The following is a 24,111-nucleotide window of genomic DNA, read 5'->3' as shown; positions in this document are numbered from 1 at the left end:
TTTGTTGTCTCGTGAACCACAGGTTGACTCACAAACAGCTGTAAGTGTTCTAAACAGGTAGCAAGGAACTAAGATCAGCCAGACTATTGGCTGGGTTATCCGCTGACACTGTTTGTAGTGTTTTCAAACTGCCTCTTATATCATAGTGTGAATTGTGTAACCCACTTTCTTTCTCAGCACTGATCGGGTTAACTCATAATCTGCCACAGCAGAAGCGCAGCAGACCATCATTAAATTTGCCTCTTATGCAACCAATCATACCTTTCATCAGAGATCTTGGTCCTACGCATCCCGAAGGATGGCGATCATGTGGCTGTTGAGGTCATTGGACCAGTGAACTGTCTTGTAGAAGAAAGCCAGTCACAGTTTGGAGACTTGTCCTGCCAATGTAGATCACAAAACAAGGTCAGAAACAAGGTGACTCATGTGATACAAAGAGGTCCAAATGTATTATTCAGTATGTTTTTCTAAGAAGCAGGTAACAAGATGAATTAATTAATATATTTTTCTTCCTAATTTGGTGACTGGCAATCTTTTTATGCATAAAAATAACAAACAAATTAAATGAAGGTTATTTTGAGTGCATTGATGGAAGGCCAGATTAGATTCTTTCATGTGTTTTTGCTTGGTTTTGAGCTCCGGCTTTTTTCTTTGTGTTTTTGTCACTCCTGAAACGATAACAGTCATTTCTCCGGAATGTTTCCCAGTTCATAACAGGCCACATACTGACAGGAAAACAAACCATAGAAGAGTTACAAGATGAGCTTTAGTGGCAGATGCAAGGACAGAGAAAGTGCAAACAAACAGTGTTGGTGTGTGCTAGTGTGGTGTTCATCACATGTTTGAGTGCTTATGGTTAAAATGTGGAGTGGTTGTTTGCAAACATTCTTTTTTAAGTTTACTTTTAGGAGGATTCAAGGAATTTGTTGTGGGGATATCTGTGTTAGGGTTCTACCAGTTTTTGTGTTATTCTTCAACTGGTGACTATTTGCTGGAGGGGCAAGGCTTTGATGCAGTTCCTCAACATGGTCACTAATCAATCTGAGACCATTTAAAATCATATTTTTTTAATCCATGAATGCAGATCATTAGGCATTCCTGTAGGTTTTACAATCTATCATTGCAGCCTGAGGCAGATAAGAAGACCAGAAGAACCAGATACAAAATGCTCTAGTTGAAAAAAAAATCACTCAGTATAATCCAGTTGAGTGAGAGATATGCCCATTTTTACCTACTAGAAATGTTCTATAGAGGTAACAAAAGAGTACCAAATTATATTGTTTTCAATCTCAAGACTTGTATAAACTCAGTTGCAAGAAAGTCGTTGTCCTGCAGGTTTTAAATCAAAACTATTATAAATGTGTCAGCACACACCCAGTTTTGCAGATGCCGTGATAACAGCAGGGGCCATGCATGTAGCCCTTAGGTACCTGAATTATATATCACTGGTGAAGGTATTGACAAAACTTGTGTTTCTGTCTTTTCAGTGGTCCAGAAAATGGACAATGTCACAGTAGGTATGCTGAACTATGGAGGCAAGATTGATGCAGTGGAGACAGATTTAAAGAAACTGGGTAAGAGTCATTCCACCATCTTCAGCCACTGTTGAGACCCCAAAACACATGCTTTTGGAATATGGCTATGACTAATAGTGGAAACCCATGCACACTTAGGGAGAACATGCAAACTCCTTAGATGAAAAACAGTAATTAAATCCAAATGGCATCCTATTCATCACCAGTATTATAGAAAAAGATTCAAACTGTGGTTGTAGCTGCTCATAGTCTTTCAAAGTATCTCATGTTGCATTTTTTGTTATGTTTTCCCAATCTTTGCCTTAAGTTGCAAATAAGGCAACCCGAGACATGAATTCCTCTTATATGCCCCTTTTTCTGGTTCAGGGCTGTATGGTGCTGGAGTGTATCTCAGATTAGTCAAGTAAATAGGTTAGGTTAATTTCAACCTGGATAAGTTGCCAGTTCATCTGTTTAATAAAGAAAGAAGATGTTTTTAGTAAAAACACTATCAAAGAGCTCCAAAACCACTTGTCCATTCTTGTTGTGTTTTGTCTATTCTTGGGTTGTCTTGTCTTAGCAATCATTATTTATTATTTAGTTGACCTTACCTTCAACTTAAAGTCTCTAAAGCAGTATTTCAATCCTAAGATTTAGCTTGTGGTTATTGTCACTGACAAATGCTACCAGATGGACAAAAAAATGGTAGATAATCTGTTTTTAACAGATGTTCTTCATTCTTTCAGATGATCAGGCAGAAAAAAAGTCCATTAATGCCACAAATGATATAAAGACATTTCGGACTGATCTGGAGACATTAGAGAGCCAACTGAAAGATATTTCTGTCAAGGCAGACAGCAACAGCAACATGCTTGAAGAGCTTCGGATCACAGGCGATGATGTGCAGAATGGCCATGTGTCTCTGCAGAGTTATCTTGAAGGAAATGCTGCCTCACTTAGGGGGGTCAACCAGACTTTAGCCTCTTACAGTGGGATAATCGATACCCTTCAAACAGACACAGCAAGGCTTCAGTCAGAGATACAGGGACAAGTAAAAGTGCAGAGCCAGAGCACAGTTAGTATAAATGCACTTAACATCACCCAAGCCCTGCAGCGTAATCTCATAGGCACTCTTCAGAAGACAGTTGAAGACACAGGTCAGGCAGTCCAGAAGCTAAAGAATGACTATCAGGTTCTGCAGCAAACAGCCAGGCAGGCACGAGCTGACACTGAGTGGCTCAAAGAAAAGGTTCAGAACCTTCAGGTTTTGGCTGCCAACAACACAGCACTTGCCAGGTCTAATGGAGAAGCCCTGGATGATTTGGGAGTTCAGCTCAGCACACTTGCTAGCCAAATCCAGAACACATCGGCTCTCACGGAAGGTAATGAGCAAAGTTTGCGTGAACTCATGGATCACCAGAGAGACCATGATAATGTCACCTCGTCTAAGTTTGATGAAATGGAAGCTCGACTAGACAGACAAGAGAATGACATGGATCGGGTGACCGGGAACGTAAGCTTTGCTGCTCAGATTCTGGGCGTAATCAGCTCAGACCTGAACGGCCTTAGATCCTGTGCCGAGACCGTGATGCGACACTCTGACCTGCTGGTAGGACTGAACAGCAGTGTGACAGAAGCCAAGGCGGACAGTGCCGATCTGCGCACTCAGCAGGATGAGCTGGCGACCAGGTTGGACAAAGAAGTTAGCAACCTCTCAATAGTAATGGAGGAAATGAAACTGGTAGACAGCAAGCATTCCCAGCTCATCACCAACTTCACCATCCTGCGGGGTAAGAAAACAGTATTTAATGTGCAGTGAAATGATTCAACAACTGCCTTCTTTAACATAAAGTTCACCGTTTTATCATCAACCAGGTCCACCAGGTCCAAAAGGCTCCAAGGGGGAAAAAGGTCCCCAGGGGCCAGTGGGCCAGACTGGACAAAAGGGAGATAAGGGAGACAAAGGGTCATTAGGATTGGTTGGATCCAAAGGAGATAAGGGAGCTGCCGGACCTCCAGGTGTTCAAGGTCCAAAAGGCACTAGTGGAGCTCGAGGTTTTCCAGGAGCCAAAGGGTCTCGAGGGCCTGGAGGTAGACCTGGAACCTCTGGAGAGAAGGGGGATCTTGGGGCCACTGGGCTTCCTGGAAGGGATGGATTACCAGGAATCCAAGGGCTACAAGGGCCACAGGGACCCAGAGGAGCAGCCGGCCCTGCAGGTTTAGAAGGACCTCGTGGACCTGTTGGACCCATTGGCCCTCCTGGTCCGCCAGGATTACCAGGGCTGCCTGTACCATCAATGAAACCCTTACAGCCTACACAGGCGCCTGAATCAACCAAACCAGCAGAAGAAGGTGAAGGCTCTGTGTCACGGCAGGTCCAGAACCCTGCCGCTAACACATCAGCACCTGGTGAGCCAGGCGATTGCATCGATATATATTTGTCACATAGTTACAGACCCTTGATATGTTGGGGATGTTTTAATCACTCTCTGACAATAACCACTTATAGGTTGTCCACCTGAGTTCATACGATTTGGAGTGAGCTGTTATTACATCTCCTCCGGCTCACAGAGACTCAACTTTGACGAGGCTTTCCAGTTCTGTTCTGAGAAGTCGTCTCACATGCTCATCGTCACTAGCAATGAAGAACAGGTGAATAAAAATGGACACCCATTCAACAACTATTTCTAAATAGCTCTCAGCAATACATTAGCTCACAGGATCATTTTCATCTGCTTCTAGGAATTTGTGCAAGATGCAATCGCAGGAAAAGGTTATTTCTGGCTGGGACTCACAGACAGAGAGGAGGAAAATGTTTGGAAGTGGGTGGATGGATCCTTACCTGTTTTCAAGTGAGTTGTCATTTGGTTTGAGTCAGATCAGGGGTGCCTCAGTCTAGCCCTAGAGAGCCCCGTTGCCACATGTTTTAAATATCTCCCTTCTCCAACACACCTGAATCTAATGAATGTGTTATCATGCAGCTCTACAGAAAGACCAGGGGTGTATCTAAAACATGCAGGATAGGGGTCTTCAGGCCAGACAGATTATGCAGGATTTACTAATTAATGTTATTTTGCTCACGATAACGCCACCTTTTTCAAAATGTGACACTGACCAGGAAGTGGAAGCCTGGTCAGCCTGACAATTGGACCCATGGTCATGAAGATGGCGAGGATTGTGCCGGCCTTGTCCATAACGCTAACTGGAATGACTTCTACTGCTCTGACCGCATTGGATTCATCTGTGAACGACCTTCTGACAGTACGTATTAGGTCAAGGTCATAATCTTTTGGCCAGACTCAATCTACTTTTTGGGTGTTGGTCCATACTACTCCTGGAAATTGTGTACAGAAATTTACCTACAAATAAAGTTGTTAGTAATTCGGCCTATTTTCTGTGAAAAAATCCAGCTATTTTATAATGTTAGAACTGTAAACAGCAATTAAAGATGCCTATTAAATACACGTGTAGAGTTCATATAATCAGGCCTTTATTGTGAAAGGCCAGAAGTTGATGTTCTGTGGGGACGACAGTAAAAATGAAGTAAAAATGATCTGTTTTCTTGCTGTTTATCTCACATGAACAATTTACTCATTATCAGGTGGTAGCGCCCTCAGGAACAAGGTACGTAAATACATTTGTGCAAGTGAAAAGTAAAAGTGTTGTCAAAGGTTAACATAAAACTGTTCTTCTTCTCTCTAGAGACAGGATTTGTTCGTAAAATGGGTTTCGGTCATATCGGATTGTTGTGTTTTGTTTTGTGTCAATAATTCCTAATAATTGTCATGAGGTGAGGTGGACCCAATCGCTCAGATAAGATACTTTAATCATGAAATATGCCCTAACAAGCCCAAATGGAAAATATACTGTTAATGTGGTTACGGATCCCGTAAGATATGGCGTTGTAAACCAAAATCCCATAACTACTGTTCTTTAATGCGGTGAGCCAGAGAACCAACTGACCCTTCATAGTACAAAACACACCCACCTCTGGATGGTGACAATATTAAAGCAATACAGGTTCACCATTTATAAATATAGTTTGAGTGATTGATTGAAATCTTCTGCCCTCTCTACAGTGAACCTTCCTGTTGTATAGCATCATTTGATGACAGCGGTATGAGGATGACGATGAAGCCAAAGATGCACCAGTAGTGAAGGAAAGAAGGAGAAGCTCTGGGTGACAGGAGACATTTGTCATCATTAACAGCACTTTACAGCAACACAGAACAATGCCAAAAAAAGAAGATGACGATCAACCTTTGAGCCATCAACGAATCATTTTAGAATTTGTAGTGAAGGAATGGGAAGACCAATGCAGCCACTGTTGTATATGTCTATTTGTAAATACGGTTTTAACACTAAGGCACATTTACGTTTTGTACTGTTTGATTTCTTTGCTGATTTTTTATAAAACTTTTACACCAAAATAAAGCTTTTATACCTGAAATATGCTTTAATTGTGTCGAAATGTGAGACAATCATCATCAGAACAAGCTCCAATCATAAAGATATTAAAGGTAAAGGTAAAGCGCTCCAAACCGCTGAGTGTAATTATCTTGAGTGAAGCTGCTCGTGTGTGTGTGTGTGTGTGTGTGTGCGTGCGTGCGTGGAGAGGTGTGGCGTGATGATGAAGGACTTTATTTCTTTCTTTTACAATATACCTTAATTTTATACAAATGTTTTGTATTGTAGCTGAGATGATTTACTCATTATGCTAAAAATGAAGTATGTGTAACGTGTTAATTGTTGATCATTTGAATAATCTGTTTGTGTTTAACAATGAGAATAAATGTAAAAATTAAAAAAATAATTATCAGTTTCTCCAGTTCTTTTGAGTTGAATCATTATCTTATAGACCATGTATAAACAATGTTAAGCCGGGGTATTGTTGTCTTTACTATGAGGTGAAATCTAGAGACTTGGGGGTTTTATTTTGAAGGGGTCTATCGGTTTTAATTTCTAATAATTGGTGGCTTTGATTTTCATTAAAATACAATGTTTACTTAATAATACAATACACTGAAACGACCCCCGACCCTGAAGGCATGGAATCTACAGTCCTGATAAATGTACAGGAAGTTTTACATAGATCAGACTATATTATCCAAAATGGGAAAACTTCACTTAACTTTGCATTGTCAGCATCTTTATTTGCTTTAATTATAACGTCACGCTAGCTCACTGTTCTCTCCGTAGCAGGTAAAAAAATCCAGCTTGTTGAAGAATGTGTATTACCACTTTGCTTGCAATACAACCACAAACCTAGCACATCATATAGAGTATATAAGTAATAAAGACAATATTTAATCAGAAAACGATAAAAAGTTTAATGATGTAAATCTTAATTAATATGAATTCATCCAATTGTATTATTTTTGTTGTTATTAGGAGAATTATCAAATTGATAATGATATTACTAAATCTTATTTTAGGCATTGAGAATATGCAAGGCAATCCATCAACATTGACAAGGAATTATTATTATTATTATTATTATTATTGAATCTTAATTTGCAATACTAAATCTGCAGATTGTGCTTTTCAAAATAAATCTTGATTTAAGTGATTGTTGAAAGTTGTATATTCTGTTAGTTATCTTAAATTGGACTTAAGTAATTTAGGAAATATTTTTAGAAAATGTCTTCGGGTAAAATTGATCATTCTGAAATAAAATGTTCTTAATAGTTAACTAAATATAATAAATATTGAATTTAATTTTAAAATCCCCTTGGGGTTTTTATCATTTGAATGGTTACTTTTTTTTTCAATTTTATTGACAAATTGCAATAGTTTACAAATCAGTGAAACAACATAAATACGTGTAAGGTTCCATTAAACGCGCTATCATAAATGGGGACGTCGCTCGCCCCTAGCCTACGTCACGAAAGGTGTCACATGACCACCGTCACCTGACGATGACATGTTATCTTTCTTCCAAAGCTAACGTGTAGCTTCTCGGTGTTTTTCCTGCTGTCCTGTGAAAACAGTAGCATTTATAGCAGTTTGCCTTTTTAAGTGACTTAATATTCACACGTTTATCGGATTCAAACTCTTCCTGCTCACTAGAATGTGCTGCTGGTCGCTGTCTGGCCAAAAAGTGACTTTGTAGAAAAGACAGCAGCTAGCTACGTTTGACATCGACCCAGTTTTTGTTGTGATTATGCCTTCCCAGTGCGAGGTGTAGGAAGAAGAGGCATAGATAACATCGGCGGAAGGTGTAATCGGTTGTTGTCACCGCAGCAGCGATGCCTCTCTTCACTACCAACCCGTTTGACCAAGATGTTGGTGAGTACTAACAACTGGAGGCTATTAGTAGCATGCTAGCTAAGCTTTGTCTGGGCTCACTAGTCTGCAGCCTATAAGGAATATCTTTTGAGTATACATCACTCCCATTTTTGGCTCTACATGCCCATACTCTTTATTAACTGTCACTTTTGTGGCTTGTGGTGTTTTTAATTTATTTTTTCCCCCGCTAGCTTCAGTTTTGGTGCAACCAATTGGTCACTTAGCCGGTTAGCACAATTAGCTAGCTGTTCGAATTGTTGATAATGCATTGTCAAACCAGACTATAAAAACATAGCATCAAACAACACAGATTAATAGCATAAGGTGAATAAAATTAAAACAGAAATGAATATATGTATTTGTATAAACTGTTACTGAAGTAGAATGACATGCAAGGCTTTGGTTTTTTTATTTTTTCACTATTAAATGTACAACTTCATCATTTTTTTTGCATTATTCCTTGAGAGTCTTGAATAAAAAAAATAATTAATGTGCCTCGAAGTTTCATTAATAATAATAATAACAATAATAATTATTAGTTTTCTTTTCTTTTCTTTAGCATACCTGTATTTGTCTTCTTAAATTGACACCACATTATGTAATCTTTCAATGATGAATATGCATATTTTTTCTTTCGTTACTTTGTAAAATACATGTAATAAATGTGTTAAATTGAATTAATGTGTATTATCTTCATTAAAAATGAACGCATTGCAATTCCATGGATTAATATTAATTCTTCAAATCATAAATCAATATAAAAAAAAGGAAAATATTTATTTAGTGCTGACAATCCAACAATGGACAATATATAATAAAATTTAAAAAAAATGCAAGATGAATTGTTTATCTTGAACCCACTTATGTATACATTAAATAATAATGTACAGGCCTATAACTGACTGGGCTGCTGAAAGAGTCAAATTAGTTCTCTCATAAAACACAAAGTGCTTTTGAATTCTTGATGAAGAGCAGCTTATCTGTTTATCACAGTTTTGGTGAGAAAAGTGTTTCCAGTGGCAGAGTAATATCAAGTGACTGGTGTTTTTTTCTGTTGTGTATTTAAAATTCAGCGTTTTTGTTTTTTTATTTAAAAAAAAAAAAAAAGTCTAGTTTTTCCGATTACGCCATTGATCAATGGAATAATCAATAAAATACTCGATTACCAAAATATTCAATAGCTACAGCACTATAAATGACTTTTTACTAAGGCTCCTGCTATTTATAATATTTTCTCAATCATTTTTTAAACCATGTTGCCTAGCCTGTGGTGATGCTCATGGTTAACTGTTTAACCATTTACCGATAACAAAAACTTTGACAGATTAATACTAATGGTTGACTTAAAAATAATAATAATAAATTCAGCTACATATGTCATTGTGCTCATTGAGCATTGAACTAACAGCTGTAGTTAAAGGTTTCACAATCATCAAATCGCAAATGAAATGAATCAATCCCATTACCATGGCAATTGTTCACGTAAAAATAACAGGATGTTTCAGGCCCAAAGAATGTCTTTGCTCAACAATGAGACACGTGAACCTCAAGGACCCTCATGTAGCCATGCAGGCGTTCACTGCAAGCAGAGTGTAGTGTACTCACACACAACTAGGCTTTACACAATCAGGATTGTTGGGCCGATCACCGATCAGTGAGCTTTAAAAACAATGACCATCATTCCAATTATTTTTAATTCCGGTTGTTTTTTTTAGGTACCGACCAAATTCCTTTGGTACTACCTGATACAGATTCACGGAAAACCAAACGGTACAATTTTTCAGGACCTTGTCACTGTGAGGGAGTGGAAGAGTTGAATAATTCCCAAGCAGGACCTGAACATATCATTTGTTGTGTGTGTGTGGGTGCGTGGCCCTTTACTGTGAAATAGATACATACTACTAGGGATGTAACGATTCACTCAACTCCCGATACGATTCGATTCACGATACTGGGTTCACGATACGATTCTCTCATGATTTATTTTACAAAATGGGACTGTAGACAAATTTTTTTTTTTGGGAAAAAACTAGAAAATACTGTACTATTTTCCTTTTATTTTTCATTGTCAAAAGAATTCCTTGATAAACAATTCAAAACAATGCAATTTAACTAAAAATAAATCTTGAATGAAATAAATAAAGGAATAATAGAAATGAAAATTAAGCCTATTAATTTAAATTCTGGTTCTATAATAAACAATGCAAAACTGCATAATAGTTCTTTTTTTTTTTTAAAAAAGTGCAACTGAAAATGTATTTTGTGCCTTAACAATTGGACTTTAAAAAAAAAAAAAACCCGCGATTACACTGATTTACATCATATTTGTTTGGACCAGCAGAGGGCGCTGGTAACACAGTGGTCGGTTGGCATGCAGATATCTTGCAGTGAAGAAGAGAAGCTATGCTAGCAGACAGAGCTAATAGAAAAACGTGACTTTTACAGATATTCAAGTAATATTACAGATATTCTTTCGGTGCTTAAGGGGCAATGAATCATTTATTAACATATTTAAGAGTAGAAGGCAGCCAGAAAGAAAGTATTAGCAGACTCCGCCCGCCGCCTACACTTGTGGATTGCTGGTTAAAAAGAGTACTGCGATTAAATTTTCAGAAAAAAAATATCAACCGTGATACCTATAAATCGATTTTTAACTGCCTTACGATTAATCGTTACATCCCTACATACTACAAAATATTACTTCTCCATAATCACATGTGCACAGCAGAGGTGGGGCGTGCACACTCGACCTGTCCACCACCAACCTGAAACGGACAGAAGTCACTGGTATCAAAGCGAAAGGCGCATCACTCCGCTCTTTTAACATGCTCAGGCTGAATAAACAAAACAAGTACATGCACACATAAAAACACAAATACACCCACACACACTAACAGCAGTGACTGGGGAAGAAGTCTGGTGCTCAGCCGCTTCGCTCCAACCGAAAGACATTTTTGCCATTCGCTCAAAGGTTTACACCTTTGTGCATAAATGCGAGGGAAATAAAGTCGTGTCACGTAAAGCAAACAACTCTTCGGTGTGAATGAGACAGCTAAAACTATGCAATGGGAGCATCTACAGAAAGTTTCATCACGACAATGAAGTCATTGATCGGATCGGCTAATGACATTACAGCCGATCACATTAATTGCATAAAATGCAAAATATAGGCCGATCCGATATAGCCAATCAGCTCGGTGTAAAGCTGAGTAAGAAGCCAACAAAACATCACAAACGACCATTCTCAACCAATAGCAAAATATAGTTGTAATAGCCGTGTTTCACATTAGAGCAGACACTCATACATTTTTACAACAAAATATGCCAAATTGAAATAATTGGACTAAAATATCAAGAGTTAGACAAAAATCATTCAACAACACTAATTCATACCAAATAAATTTGTTTTAAATTTCAGCAAAAAAAAGTGGTTTTGGGGATTATTTACTCTTTAAGATGCTTATTAGTAATAAAGATAAGACCCAGGGATGTTCATGCGCTATTTAACCGTTAACTGATAAAACAATAAATTTAGCGACTTATGTCAGTGTACTATTTTTTTTTTTTTTATCAGGCCTCGACATGGAAATGCCTCACTCATGTTTTGGGACAATATCACGCACTTGCACGCTATTTTACCCCCGAAAACAGGTGACTGAATGTTTATTAAACGTACCAAACAGAATCCATTGTTGTAATAACACAGCTGCGGAGCATTTTGTGCCAAACTTGAGGATGATTCACCGGGTGATGGTAGCTAAAGGTTTCCTAAATAAAACAATGGCAAAACAAATGAATCCTTCCCATTTCCATGGTATTTTTTCCCGTAATAACAACTGGCTGTGTGACGCGCTGTTGTCACACAGCTGTGCTTCAACACAGGCCTGTCATGTCTGTAAGGCAGCGTCATCGCTATCTGCATTAAACGTACCAAAACCTCCTTTTTCTGGTGTGTTTCCTCAAACATCCACACAAGTCTGCCTCTAATAACAGCTTTCTGTCTGCATATGAGCCGTTCCTAAAGTTTTGCGGGATTTTTTAACTTCAACTTTTTAAAATTTTGTACCTTGACGCAATGAACTGTACAGTCTTAATGTTAAGATTTAGTAAATAAACAGGACTTCATACTTAAGGCTTTAAGTTTGTTTTTATGAGAGTTTTGTGTTCATATCTATAGCTGAATACTCTGAGTCTTGGAATTAAAAAAAAGAGCTGCTGCTAACTATGCATATGTGTGTTGTGCTTCTTTCCTGCAGAGAAAGCAACTAGTGAGATGAACACAGCTGAGGATTGGGGCCTCATTTTGGACATATGTGACAAGATAGGGCAGTCCCGCACTGGGTGAGTTAGCTGGTGTAGCTGCATGAGAAAATATGTGTCATGATTTTTGTTTTATATGATCAAGTAATCAAGCAGCATCAGAATAAAAGAACTTAAATGAATTGTTTGGTCTTGTTTTACATTTCTGTTTCAGGCCCAAAGAATGTGTTCGCTCAATAATGAGACGAGTGAACCATAAGGACCCTCATGTAGCCATGCAGGCGCTCACTGTAAGCAAATGTACATGCAGACATGTTTAAATTCAGGGCCAGTATTTGTTATTATCTCTTTCTTTCCTTGGAGATTGTGCAGTGTTATTTATTAAGCTCGTTGTACACCTTATCCTCAGCTTCTCGGTGCTTGTGTCTCAAATTGTGGGAAGATCTTCCACTTGGAGGTTTGCTCCAGAGAGTTTGCCAGTGAAGTCAGCAACGTCCTGAACAAGGTTGGTCATTAACGCTCCTCCTTTCATCACCCTGCTGCAATACTGCAATGTCTGTGGGACTTTGGTATATGATGTAGGGTTCTCACCAGGAGTTTTTCACAGCGTAATAGGAATCGCATGGCGTGTGAGCGAGCTCTGTTAGTGCAAGTGTTGTAGAGGGGTCCGGGGGCATCCTCCCTTGTAAAATTTTTACATTTATAACTCTGAGGGCCAAATTTTGTCAAATTACAATGAGGTATTATGTGGGACCTGCAGTAATATTGGGACTGTTATGAACACGCCCCCAAACTCATTAATTTAATATTTTTCTATTGTTTTATTAGGTTATTGTTTTTGTTTAGATTATGAAGCACACTGTTTATATTGGATGGTGATTATGGTTTAAAAAGAAGAGGATGCAAATAGTAGAGCTTTAAAATCTAACTATGAGTCTAATAAAAACCATAACAGCTGAAATAACCCCGCCACTAACACATATAAGTAATCTCATTTAAGAATGGTGTTTTCCCAGAAAAAATGAAAATTGCAAAAATCAGACCGATTTACAAGGGTGGAGAAAAATGGAATTTCACTAATTATCGACCTATATCAATATTCTAATATTCTGGAAAAACTCTTCATGAAAAGACTCGACAAATTTATAGAAGACAATAATATACTACATGAAGGACAATATGGGTTTAGAAAAGGACGTTCAACAGCAATGGCTATAATTGACATCACGGAGAATATAAGAGAAGCATTAGAAAAAAAACTATTTGTATTTGGAATTTTTCTGGACCTAAAAAAAGCCTTTGACACAATTAATCATGATATTCTAGAAGAAAAACTTACGGAATAAAGCACAACGCCTTAAAATGGATTAAAAGCTATATGACAAATAGGAAACAATATGTTGACTTTGAAGAACACACATCAAAATACCAAACCATAAATGTGGTGTGCCACAGGGTTAAATTTTAGGGCCAAAACTGTTCATTTTATACATAAATGACATTTTCAAAGTCTCAAATTGCCTCAAACTAACGTTGTTTGCAGATGACACAACCATCCTATGCTCAGGTAAAGACATTAAAACTTTAATAGAGTCAACAAATGAAGAACTATCAAAAATTCAGACATGGTTAGATGTAAATAAACTAGCCCTGAACGTCAGTAAAACAAAATTCATCAATTTCGGAAAGAGAAAAATAACAGGAGATATAAGACTGAAACTAAACATGGAAATAATAGAACAAGTAAAAGAATATAGGGTACTAGGAGTGTGGATGGACGACAAGCTGACCTGGAAAAAACATATACAAATAGTTAAAAACAAAGTTGCCAAAAGCAGTTACATCCTATGGAAGCTTCAACAAATCCTACATACCAAATCACTTAAAACAATCTATTCTTCACTCATAGCATCGCACTTAAATTACTGCTCCGAAATATGGGGTAATAACTGCAAAACATATCTTGAACCACTATTTAAACTACAAAAAAAAGCTATAAGAATTACATAAAGCACCACACAACGCACACACAAACGAATTATTCGAGAAGGCAAAATACCTAAAACTGCAAGAAATAATACACTACAACACACAAATACACGCATTTAGGGCTTCATCTAAAAAACTACCACATCAAATACAAAAACGTTTCACATACAATCAAAATTCCTACAACTTCAGACATAATAATGTGTTCAGACCAGACAGGGTCAAATCAAACGTTGGCAAACATAGTACTGTGTATAGAGCCATGAACCTCTGGAATAGCCTTGACGCAGAGACACAACAATCTGTAAATCTGACAAGATTTAAGGAGAAAACACGGAGGACATTTCTACACGCATACAGGTCTCAAGTCAACTCTTCATCGAACTATACAGCGACGACATGGAACTCATCAACTGGTCATTGAGCGCCATCGACAAAATCTTCACGACGAGGCAATTACTACAGCACGAACCAGCGTGTCCAAAGGACACAAACCCAAGTGGATATGTCATGGATGCATGAGGGAGAAGCCAGATGCTCTGTCTCTCCCTGCTGACAGTGGAAGATGTGGAGGACATCTATCTGCTAGGGGTCATGATCTTTGGCCTGCTAATGATGGGGGTATGTGTATGTGCATGTGCCTTTCTGATGCATCGTATGCTGAGGCGACTTTCAGAGGATATGAAGGTACTCCGAAAGAAGAAGAACTTTTCGTTTGGAGAGTTGGAGGAACGAAAACAACGACTGGAAAAGAAAGCTCGAGGAGAGACGGAGAAAAAGAACAGTGAGGAGGAGTAACAACAGGAACAATGACTGCAGACGAGAACACTTCACATAAAAAAGGAGAAAAAAAAAAACGTTAATGAAAATGTTTGACTAGGGAAGAAACGAGGTTTGATGTAAAATTATCTGTGTTCAAATCAGGGGACGGATCTGGATAAGCAAAATGCTTTTTTCCGTCGCCCTTTCCGGCATGAAAAAGGACAAAAAAAAAAAACAATGATGTGATTTTGCTCTGAATGTCAAAGTGAATTTCTGTGATTGCAACCATGTCGGAAATGACCTGAATAAATAAATAAATAAATAAATAAATAAATAAAATGGGCAAAAAAGAAGACCCGAATCCAACAACACGGCCCGAACTTGTCTGACACGAATGTTTGTGTGTGTGTGTGTGTCCAGGGTCACCCCAAAGTTTGTGAGAAGCTCAAAGCTCTGATGGTGGAGTGGGCGGAGGACTTCCGCAACGATCCACAGCTCAGCCTGATCTCAGCGATGATAAAGAATCTGCGTGAGCAGGGCGTCACCTTCCCCGCTGTGGGATCCCAGGTAGGTTAAACAGGTTTTCTGTCTTTAAATATTATTAAAAATGTTTAAAATCATGAGTAAATGTAGTTTTTCTTCCTCCTTTTACTGAGCGAGGTCATTAATATGATAACATTTATTTCTAAAGGCTGCAGAACAGGCAAAGGCGAGCCCTGCCCTGGTGGCAAAGGACCCCTCCACGTCAACAAACAAAAAAGAAGAAGAAGACTTGGCCAAAGGTACAGATTATTATTTTACACTTTGACCAGTGATTTCCAGCCAGGGGTGTGTGTACACTTACTAATACGTTTGGTTAATGGTCTTTAGAAGTAATTAAATTCTCTACTTGTTGTCAATAAACCTCTACAAATGCACAATGTCACACCATCAGTAACAAATATGCTCTTACACATGTTTGTATATGTGGCTGTGCAGCTATCGAGCTGTCGCTGAAGGAGCAGCGTCAGCAGCCACAGACTTCTCTGTCGGGCCTTTACCCCTCCATCTCGTCACACAAGTCGGACGGCAGAAAAGTGCGCGCCATCTACGACTTTGAGGCCGCTGAGGACAATGAGCTCACCTTTAAGTCTGGAGAAATCATCACCATCCTGGATGAGAGGTGAATTTTACCTTCATTTATACTTCTGTCCTCCTTATTCCTGGGGCTGTTAAGTTCTGACGATGGGTGTGACTGTAAATATGAACCTTATAAGTAAAGTCTGACTGTTTATAGCAGTGGTTGTCAAACTTTTTTGTTTGTTCCCCACTTTGAATAATGGTGGACTTTCAAGCCCCACCTGCACCCATTGCCCCTCAAATAATCCTGACAAATAACACATTTTCAATTTTAATGAATTAACAGACAAGTAACATTATGATCATTTCATAATAAATCAAAAACTAAATTAAACTAATCACCTGCATAAAAAAACAAATGTAAAAGTGCAGTTGTCCAAAATACAGGAAATAAAGAAAGATTTTTTGCAATCTGTGCCAAAAAGCTTAAGAAAATAAAAAAGAAACTTATTTTCAGTTTATTGTTTCGCATCACTTCACATGTCGACGTAAATCATTTATGCACTTTAGTTTCACTTTGCATTTTGTTGCAGTCTAATAATTTAATGCTCTTTTAATCTCTACTACAGTTTTAGGCTTCTCACTATTATTTTCTTTGTGTTTAGGTGTTTAGTGTTAATGATCTTTATGGTCAATGAACAAAGGACTTTAAGAAGATTGGCATGAAATTGAAAGTGTCCTCCTGTTTGTCGCGCCCCACGTGTCATACCTCATTCCCCACATACTTTATGAAGTGCTGATTTATATAAGTTGTTAAAGTTGTGTTTAGGATTTTACCAGTCCGACTCCTTTGGAATTGCTTAAATTAAGGTAAAAAATAAGGGTGCATTTTAATGTTGTAAGAAGGTTTGACATGAGGTTCACCTGCGGCGGTTTGAAGAATAATATATTTAGGTTCATCTCACTGTGCAGAATTAAGTTTGATTCCCATCGTTTAGTGACCCTAACTGGTGGAAAGGAGAGACATACCAGGGGATTGGATTGTTCCCTTCTAACTTTGTCACTGCTGACCTCACTGCAGAGCCTGAGATGAGTGAGTCCACATACACACACACATGCGCATACACACACTACTGCTGTTGTGTTGTGTTGCTGATCACCTGTGGTCATGTGTGCTTTGTCACTAACAGTGAAGACAGAGAAGAAGACGGTGCAGTTCAGTGAAGAAATTCAGGTGGAGACAATCGAGCCTGAGCAGGAACCGGTGTACATAGACGAAGTGAGTTTGGAACACAGACCTCCTGAAGTCAACCATCGTGTAAATTGAGAGCTTTGTTCTTTTTTTTACCATATCAATGGTTTCACACTAATCAGCACAGTTAACATGCCCGCCCACCTAATGTGAAGATTTTACGTTTTCTTTTAAAAACAGACTGAACTCGATTTAGACTATTAGACATGCAGGGCTGCTGCCCTTAAAGAGATGCTCCACTGTTTTTACAAATGTGGTCTAAAATGTTTGAAATGTCATTATTAGTAGATCTATGCCTAACAAAATGCATTATTTTGCACCATATTTGTTTTATTAGCTTTTAAAAAATGGGACAACTTAACCCATATTCCGCCATCTTGAAATCACGTGATTGATGACATCACACACCCATTTGTCTGTAAACATCTCGTTGTTTTCTAGTGAAGCATTCAGCCTGCCTTTTAAATCATAATCAGAAATCCTTTATTAATCCCAGTAAAAGTAAAAAATGTTGATGTAAACCTCTTTTCATAACAAAAACAGTTGTGACCTGAAAAATAATCTTTGACCGTAGGGGGCGACAATTCCAACTCTGCAATTTGGTAGTAGACGATGAAGCAGAGAAGAAGAGCTCAGTGCATGGCTGTTGCTCTGTTGGCTGAAATTAGCGAGTAATTCAAAGACTGTTGAAGGACTCCCACCCAAAATTACTTCTATCCTCAGGGTTTGTGCGTCTTCAACAGTCCATGATTACTCTCTAACTTCCTGATTATTTAGCTCAACTAAAAGCAGCACAAATTGTCATTTTGGCTGAAAAAGCTGCTAAATGATCTAAAAAACAGGCTGAATGCTTCACTCCAATAGGAAGCAATGGGATCTTTACAGTGTTTAATGGTTATGTGTGACATCATCAATCACGTGATTCCAAGTTGGTGAAATACACGTTTTAAAACGGTAAAGTAGTCCCTTTTTTAAAAGTTAATAAAACAAATATTGTGCAAAATAATGCATTTTGTTAAGCATAGATCTTCTAATAAGTACATTTCAAAGGTTTTAGGCCACATTTGTAAAAACAGGAGGATTTCTTTAAGGACCGGAGTTGATACAAACTTGGCTCTTCATGTTTTTTTTGAGAGAGGTTGGGGGTTTGATCTCAGTCTATGCGTCAAAGTGTCCTTAAGCGAGACACTGAATCCTAAGTAGCTCCCAGTGGTTGACTAGTGCTTTCATGGCAGCTCAGTCCCATTGGTGTGTGAATGTGTGAATGAGCTGGTATTGTAAAGTGCTTTGAGACTTCTTCAGTGTAGGGATAAATCACTATATGAACCAAGTCCATTCACCATCTCTGATCATGTGTGTGTCTGATTTTATTTGAAACTTTCAGGAGAAAATGGATCAGCTGCTGCAGATGATCCAAAGTGCAGATCCCACAGACAACCAGTCAGACAGTGTCGAGTTACTACAGTTAGAAGGTAAACTGGATTCAAGTAAACGCACCAATCAGATCATCTGTTCAAGTCAACTCACTGTATGATGTTGTTGATTACGTCAGGTGCCTGTAATCAAATGGGACCCCTCATCGACCAGAAGTTGGAGGATATAGACAGGTGTGATGCGTTGACAAACCCTCAGAGCCTTTGAGGTGATGATCATCAGATCATTTTTGATAACCTGTGTGTTTTTGTCCACCAGGAAGCACTCGGAGCTCTCAGAGCTAAATGTGAAGCTGATGGAGGCCCTTTCTCTGTATGCTAAGCTCATGAATGAAGACCCAGTGTATACCATGTATGCCAAGCTGCAGAGCCAGCAGTACTACATGCAGCAGCCACCCAGCGCAGCACAACAGGTAGTGTCACCTTGTTGTACACATGGAGCAGTGTTGTGTACTGATTTATTCATGTTCTGCAGTGTGAATATCACTGCTGTGCGTTAGTATAGTTGGTAATGTCTTTCCATTCCTGTCTGTGAGGGAAAAATCCAACGCTGTTACCCAGTTACAGTGCAGCGGTTGTGGTTTTGTAAAGTTGTCTCAGCTACACAGAAACTCTACTTTATTTATTTTCTGGACTAAACCATCATCATTTTATCACCTGAACCTGCTGTATATGTGTGTATGTGTGTGTGTTTCTTTGTTTAGGTGTACCCTGGTCCACCTGCCACAGGCTCTTACCCCATGAGCAATCCTGCTGTGCAGGGTTATTCTGTCCCACTGGAGCAGCTTCCCACTGGAGCTCCCATTTCTGGGCAACCAGCCCCCGGGTGAGTTTCATGTACCCAGTGTTTGAATGCGTGGTTAAAGGACTTGATCATCAAGTTAAGCATCTTGTTATTGTTTTTAAAGTGTTTGTTACTGAATTCTTTGCGACTTTAATTGATGAAAATGAATCATGTATATTGAGGTGCTGAGGTTTTATCCCACGAAAAGGAGCCTTGTGTGCCCACAAGACTATAATAGGTTTAAAACTCCTGCATTAAAAACATAACATTTCATACCATTGTCCTTCACATACCTTTTAATATCTTATATGTATTATAGGCCTAAATTATGGGATCTATTTTCCCAGTATCACAGATCCCAATCTGATTCTAATATCTGCTACTGTCATATTAAAAGTTTTATTGTGGTAGATATATTAGAGTAGACAGATATTGGCAACTGGTGGTTCGGGAGCAGACGTGGGCCTCTAATTATGTGATGCCCCCAAAGTAAATGCAAAAAATTACTCCAAAAACACACACAATGACAAAATGACAACAAAATACACAAAATGAATCCATCAACAAACAAAACAAGCAGAAAACCTTTCTTCTTTCCTGTATTAATGGTCAGATTGGTTATTATTCGAAATACACGAATGTAAATAATGTGGCGCTCGGTTAACATAGTCCTGCTGTAATAATAGTTGTACATCCCTGTATTAGTTAATAGAATGTTATCATCTTTTATAATAATTTTTAAAGGATCTAAAAGAAGACACAAGTTGGAGAGTCATTTCTGACGTTTGCAGTGCTGCACTTAATTATTCAATCAAACTGTATTTATATAGCACCTTTCTTACAAATGTAATTGTAGCTCAAACTTACTGAGTTAAAAATTATTTATATAAAAAAATAGGTTTAGAGACTAATGCTCACAGAAGTAATTTAATAAAATAATTAAAAAGATGACAAAATGAGTCAGAGATCAAAACAAAGCAGAGAGAACATTTTTAATACATAAAACATAAAAATGAACATTAAAACATTACAAATTAAGAACCCCAGAAATGATAGAAATCATAAAGCAGCACTACATAGAAGCCAAACTAAAAAAATACATTTTAGCTTGCATTTAAATATTGTGATACTGTGATGTTTTAAGTAGAATTTATTGTACTTAATGGTGTGCCTTTAGAGAATGAAGAAGTAACGCATGTATAGTAGTGGTTCTGAGCATAATAATAAGATTAACATGATTCTCTTTTCTCTCTCCCTGCAGTGATGTTCATATGTACATGGGCCAGCCGCCGGTCTACAGCGCAGCCCCAGGCATCATCGCTCCACCTGAACTTCAGTCGTACCAGAACCCAGCCGGCGCTCCTGGAGGGGCACCGGGCCCCACCCCCTCAGGGATGTCGCAGAACACAATTTACAGCACTACAGGCGCGAGCATAGCACCTTCCTCAGACGCACCACCACCTCACTACTCAGAGAAAGCCCTGCTATAGGAATCCTACACAAACATACACACACACACACACGAGCAGCAGACTAGAACAAATAGGTCTGTCATTAGGCTCATTAATTAAAATTTGATCCACACAAGTACAGAGGAATATTTCTTTAGCGCACACTGTTTATTTTCCACAGGTGCAGAGCTACACTTGCACATTTTAGTTCAGATATGATCAAAAGACATCAGCGGTCACAGATGGGCCGGTGTCTTCTCTCTGTGTGTTGTACAGTATTTGGTTGCCAGTTTCACTCCCTTTGGTTCTTTATTTAAATGTATGGGATGAGGATGCAGAGGGATTTGTTAGTTTAGCAACTCATCAGGTTTTTTTCTGCACATCTTAAGCTCTTTATGTTGTAGAACATCTTCAACAAACGAGTACAATACAAGTGTTTCTGCCTAACTAAGGTTGGCAGGGCTATCAATAGATTTAACTCCGATCAATACGTCTAAATCACTTTAAACCGGGGTGCTTAGGAACTGAGTTTGTGACTTCAAACAAAAGACTGGAGCTGGATGAACGGATTGATTTCCTGAGCGATAGAGCTGATGTGTGCATGAAACAAACTGATTGAAGCTCTTTTCTAGTGGCACGTCTCTATTTAACAATATATACAGTTTTCCACCTGTCACAGGGAAGCTTCAACAATGCCAATCTATGATTAATTACACTTTTAAGTTAGAGTGACTCAAATATGCCTGAATACACTAAACTGTGCACCTCTCTTTCTTGTAATGGTAATTGATCAGGCAATTGAAATTTTTGGAGCTGTTTAAACCTTAAATAATGTCTCGTCCAAACTTGTAATACCACTCTGTATCAGCAGAGGGCATCAGTTGCAGTATTTTGTCTGTAGTCATGAGCTTAACCCAGTTTAACCTCTACTAGCTATAAAAAAAAAAACATGTCTGAGTGCTGCCACCTTTTGGAAACGAATGTTACCGCGTCCTCCTCCTTTACCTTTTGAGTGGAACAAACATTTTGATTCCAAATGTAACTGAATCCGCCTCATGAGAAATCCGTCATATGACATTAGCATTTACATGACGTGGTACACACTACTACTACTACTACTACTACTGTTACTACTACCCATCGCCGCCAATGCCATGCGGATCAAATCATGCAAAGATAAACAACACAGCTACTAAAGCGTTTTTTTTTTAAAAGCTCGTTAAGCTACGTTCTCTTTTTTTGAAGGACTGAACACTGAAGTCACTTTGTTTTTTTTGGAGGACTAACGGAACGAGAGGAACGGAAGCACGTGCACAGCTCTCGTCCTTCCTGTGCTGGTCCTGCAGCGAGGCCACGCTATCATTTCACGTTGGGCTCGTTTGGGAACACTAAGCTGCTCATAGACAAGTAAAGGTGCAAGAGCCAAAGAGAGCAAAACAGTGGAATGGTTTTCTTTTCATTCTGCAGTTTTCCCTTTTTTTTTTCGACAAAGGCTCTGTTCGATCCACGTCTGTGACTCTGAGACCTTAGACTTGGCTGCTTAGCGAACAAACTGTCAGAACTCTATAAAGCATCTCAGTTAGTGTTGATTAATGTGTTTTTTTTTTCTTGGTAGTGCATTTAATTTATGATATGATCATTGTTCTATTTTAACTGGAGTAGCAGTGCAGGATGTACGTATTCAGACACTAGAGTGGAGTATGTGACGGACTGGACTTAGTTGTATATTTAATCGCTCACTCATGATCTTTTCTCTCTGTGTGTTGTGGAGAAATGATTATTGTACTGTTGGATGAAAATAGGTGTGTGTAACCTGATCTCAATCTTTCCCACTTAGCGAATCTACATCAAGTTGTATTAAAACATGATTTCATCCTTTCCGTATTAATAAATCCAGGTTTTATTTGTACAGTACAGTACAGTACTCCCTTAGAGTGAAGGTCTCTTCTTTTCTTTGGACTACTTTTAAATGTATGAAGTTACAGGAAATAGCCTCGGACACACTTGAAGGTTAAAAGTAAAAGCATGTAGTTTGTGCACTCCCTTCCTCTGCCTTTGCAACTGCAACTTTTTTTTTAATAAAAAACAACCTGTAAACATTACATTGGAATAAACTGCTAATGTTATTGCTAACTATTGCTTAACTCTAGAGGGCAGGACTTACTTATGGACGATGCTAGGGAAGATTCACACATTTTTTAGTCTTTGGGAATGATGTCATATTTACAAAACAAGAAACATGCTGGTGGAACAGGATATGATTAAATAATACAACTTGAATTTTTTTTAACATGTTGATATAGATTTGTCCAAGTTGATAGTAATTTGGTGGATTTATTTGATCATTTTAGCTTCTGTAAAGTAAAGTTTTGCGTTTGAAGCCGCCCCATGACTACAAACCAACCCTTGACATCATCTCTGCCACTTTATTTAACATGTGGGATCATTTGTTTTTTTTTTTTTGTTTTTTTTTTAATACTGATTGCAAATAAGTGGCATTACTTTGCATTCAGGTGGTTAACCAAGACGCTAGTAGCGTAGCAGCTATCTGGGACTGAGAGCCAGTTTATGGTCACACACCACCGCTTTGGACTTGTGGCTGTCCTAATGTGAGCTTTTATTTGTACCGGATTGCGATGCTGCCTGTTTTTACATTTCAGAGCAACACAAGTGTAATAATTATGTGCAAATGACTGTATGTATTCTTTTAACCATACTTATCAATTGATGTTCACAATAAAACGGGCCAAATGTATGAACTAATGTGGATGCTCTTGTTGATGCCTCTGAATACTGAATGACTCAACAAAATAGGGCTCTACATTAACTTTCAGAGGTCACTTGTCATGTAGGACATCCTATCTACCAAACTAAATATCACCAAGGAAACTGGTTAATAATTCAGTGATTGGTACATGTTAATGTTTGATCATTTTTTCCTCAAATGCTCAACTAGGTGTTTGTTTTACTATCAATATCTACCAAAGTATATCAGTATTTATCGGCTGGTATTGACTTAACGTTAAGTGTTGCCAATATTTAATTCCACCAATAAAATAAGAGGATTTCCTTCCTTGTGTGTGTGGAGCAGACTGCTGGAGTGCTTGTAAATCAAAAATCTCAAATTGTTCACTGAATTTAGAAATATCCAAATGGTTTGATTTTTTTCTTCTTCATACATACAGTAGCTTGTAAAGATGCCAGTTTTTATTACCACTGAAATACTAAATTTAAAGGGGAAATATTATGCAATTTTTCACCCATCTCCATTTGTTCTAAGAACTCCAAAAACATAGTAGTTTATTTTCCCAAACTCGCA

General features: G+C 38.3%; 2 protein-coding genes across 2 annotated transcripts in view; both read left to right on the top strand.

The window, feature by feature from the left end:
* The window catches only part of colec12 (collectin sub-family member 12), a 38,065-nt gene extending 31,738 nt beyond the window's left edge, over positions 1–6,327 (top strand). Inside the window, exons 4-10 of the mRNA XM_028441387.1 lie at positions 1,488–1,574; positions 2,261–3,304; positions 3,390–3,923; positions 4,024–4,166; positions 4,257–4,366; positions 4,633–4,775; positions 5,594–6,327. Of these exons, the coding sequence (XP_028297188.1) occupies positions 1,488–1,574; positions 2,261–3,304; positions 3,390–3,923; positions 4,024–4,166; positions 4,257–4,366; positions 4,633–4,775; positions 5,594–5,613 (2,081 nt within the window). The 3' untranslated portion in view covers positions 5,614–6,327. The remainder of the gene's footprint in view (positions 1–1,487; positions 1,575–2,260; positions 3,305–3,389; positions 3,924–4,023; positions 4,167–4,256; positions 4,367–4,632; positions 4,776–5,593) is intronic.
* Positions 6,328–7,415: 1,088 nt separating this feature from the next.
* Positions 7,416–23,555, top strand: stam (signal transducing adaptor molecule (SH3 domain and ITAM motif) 1). The gene is made up of 14 exons (XM_028441398.1): positions 7,416–7,802; positions 12,059–12,143; positions 12,277–12,352; positions 12,472–12,567; positions 15,234–15,380; positions 15,505–15,595; positions 15,792–15,975; positions 16,871–16,965; positions 17,063–17,151; positions 18,509–18,596; positions 18,677–18,731; positions 18,817–18,970; positions 19,262–19,383; positions 20,603–23,555. Exons 1-14 carry the CDS (start codon positions 7,763–7,765, stop codon positions 20,829–20,831), a joined length of 1,551 nt encoding a protein of 516 aa, XP_028297199.1. The 5' UTR covers positions 7,416–7,762; the 3' UTR covers positions 20,832–23,555.
* The last annotated feature ends 556 nt before the right edge of the window (positions 23,556–24,111 follow it).

This window comes from Gouania willdenowi, unplaced genomic scaffold (genome assembly GCF_900634775.1).
Source record: "Gouania willdenowi unplaced genomic scaffold, fGouWil2.1 scaffold_228_arrow_ctg1, whole genome shotgun sequence".
NCBI classification, from domain to species: domain Eukaryota; kingdom Metazoa; phylum Chordata; class Actinopteri; order Blenniiformes; family Gobiesocidae; genus Gouania; species Gouania willdenowi.
This window is presented reverse-complemented; position numbering and strand designations above follow the sequence as displayed.